This window comes from Etheostoma spectabile, chromosome 5 (genome assembly GCF_008692095.1).
Source record: "Etheostoma spectabile isolate EspeVRDwgs_2016 chromosome 5, UIUC_Espe_1.0, whole genome shotgun sequence".
NCBI lineage: Eukaryota > Metazoa > Chordata > Actinopteri > Perciformes > Percidae > Etheostoma > Etheostoma spectabile.
Window position 1 is genome coordinate 36,417,333 of NC_045737.1, and position 868 is coordinate 36,418,200.

At 47.5% G+C, this 868-nt stretch overlaps 1 protein-coding gene across 2 annotated transcripts in view; it reads left to right on the forward strand.

Moving 5' to 3' along the window:
• The window catches only part of armc8 (armadillo repeat containing 8), a 16,980-nt gene that overhangs the window by 11,569 nt on the left and 4,543 nt on the right, over positions 1–868 (forward strand). For both annotated transcript variants that reach the window (XM_032515245.1, XM_032515246.1), the window contains exons 16-17: positions 78–170; positions 339–488. In XM_032515245.1, the coding sequence (XP_032371136.1) occupies positions 78–170; positions 339–488 (243 nt within the window). The remainder of the gene's footprint in view (positions 1–77; positions 171–338; positions 489–868) is intronic.

Below are 868 nucleotides of genomic sequence, written 5' to 3' on the forward strand. Positions count from 1 at the left end.
CACACACACACACACACACACAGAGAACAGATTGTATTACGTTACTATTGAGACCCTTTGTTCCTGTGGACTTGCAGCCCATCCTGGAGTCGGGGGTGATCGAGTTACTATGCAGTCTGACCCAGAGTGACAGTCCTGCTCTGAGGGTCAATGGCATCTGGGCTCTGATGGTAAGAAGATGTTACACCTCTTTACACTTGTTGGTTTCCTACAACCATCAAAATCCTGGAAGGTTGCGTTTAGGACTATACATGTTTGGATGCAATGAAACATCTTCTTATTTTCATGCAGTGACAGATTAATTTTGTACCAAAACACGTGTGTGTTTGTGTGTTAAGAACATGGCGTTCCAGGCAGATCAGAAGGTGAAGGTGGAGATCGTTCGGAGTTTGGGTACAGAACAGTTGTTCCGCCTGCTATCAGACCCCGACTCCAACGTGCTGATGAAGACCCTCGGTCTGCTGCGCAACCTGCTGTCAACACGCCCAGTGAGTGGGAGAGAGGGGGACAGAGAGAGAGACAGAGAGGGGGACAGAGAGAGAGACAGAGAGGGGGACAGAGAGGGGGACAGAGAGAGAGACAGAGAGAGAGAGAGAGACACAGACAGAGACACAGAGAGAGAGACAGAGAGAGAGAGAGAGAGACACAGACAGAGACTTGAAGCAGTGCTAATGTACAGTAAATGAAGCCTTCTTGTGTCAATACTGTTCTGTAGACGTTAAGGCATTAGACATCCATGTACAGTGGCAATGCCGATCTCTAGGTATGGTGAAGGGTATGTGATGGGGGGGTATTTTAATTTAAAAGGCCAAGGGACCTTTTATTAGGATGCATAGTATCCTGGATCCATGAAATAACTGGCCTTTAA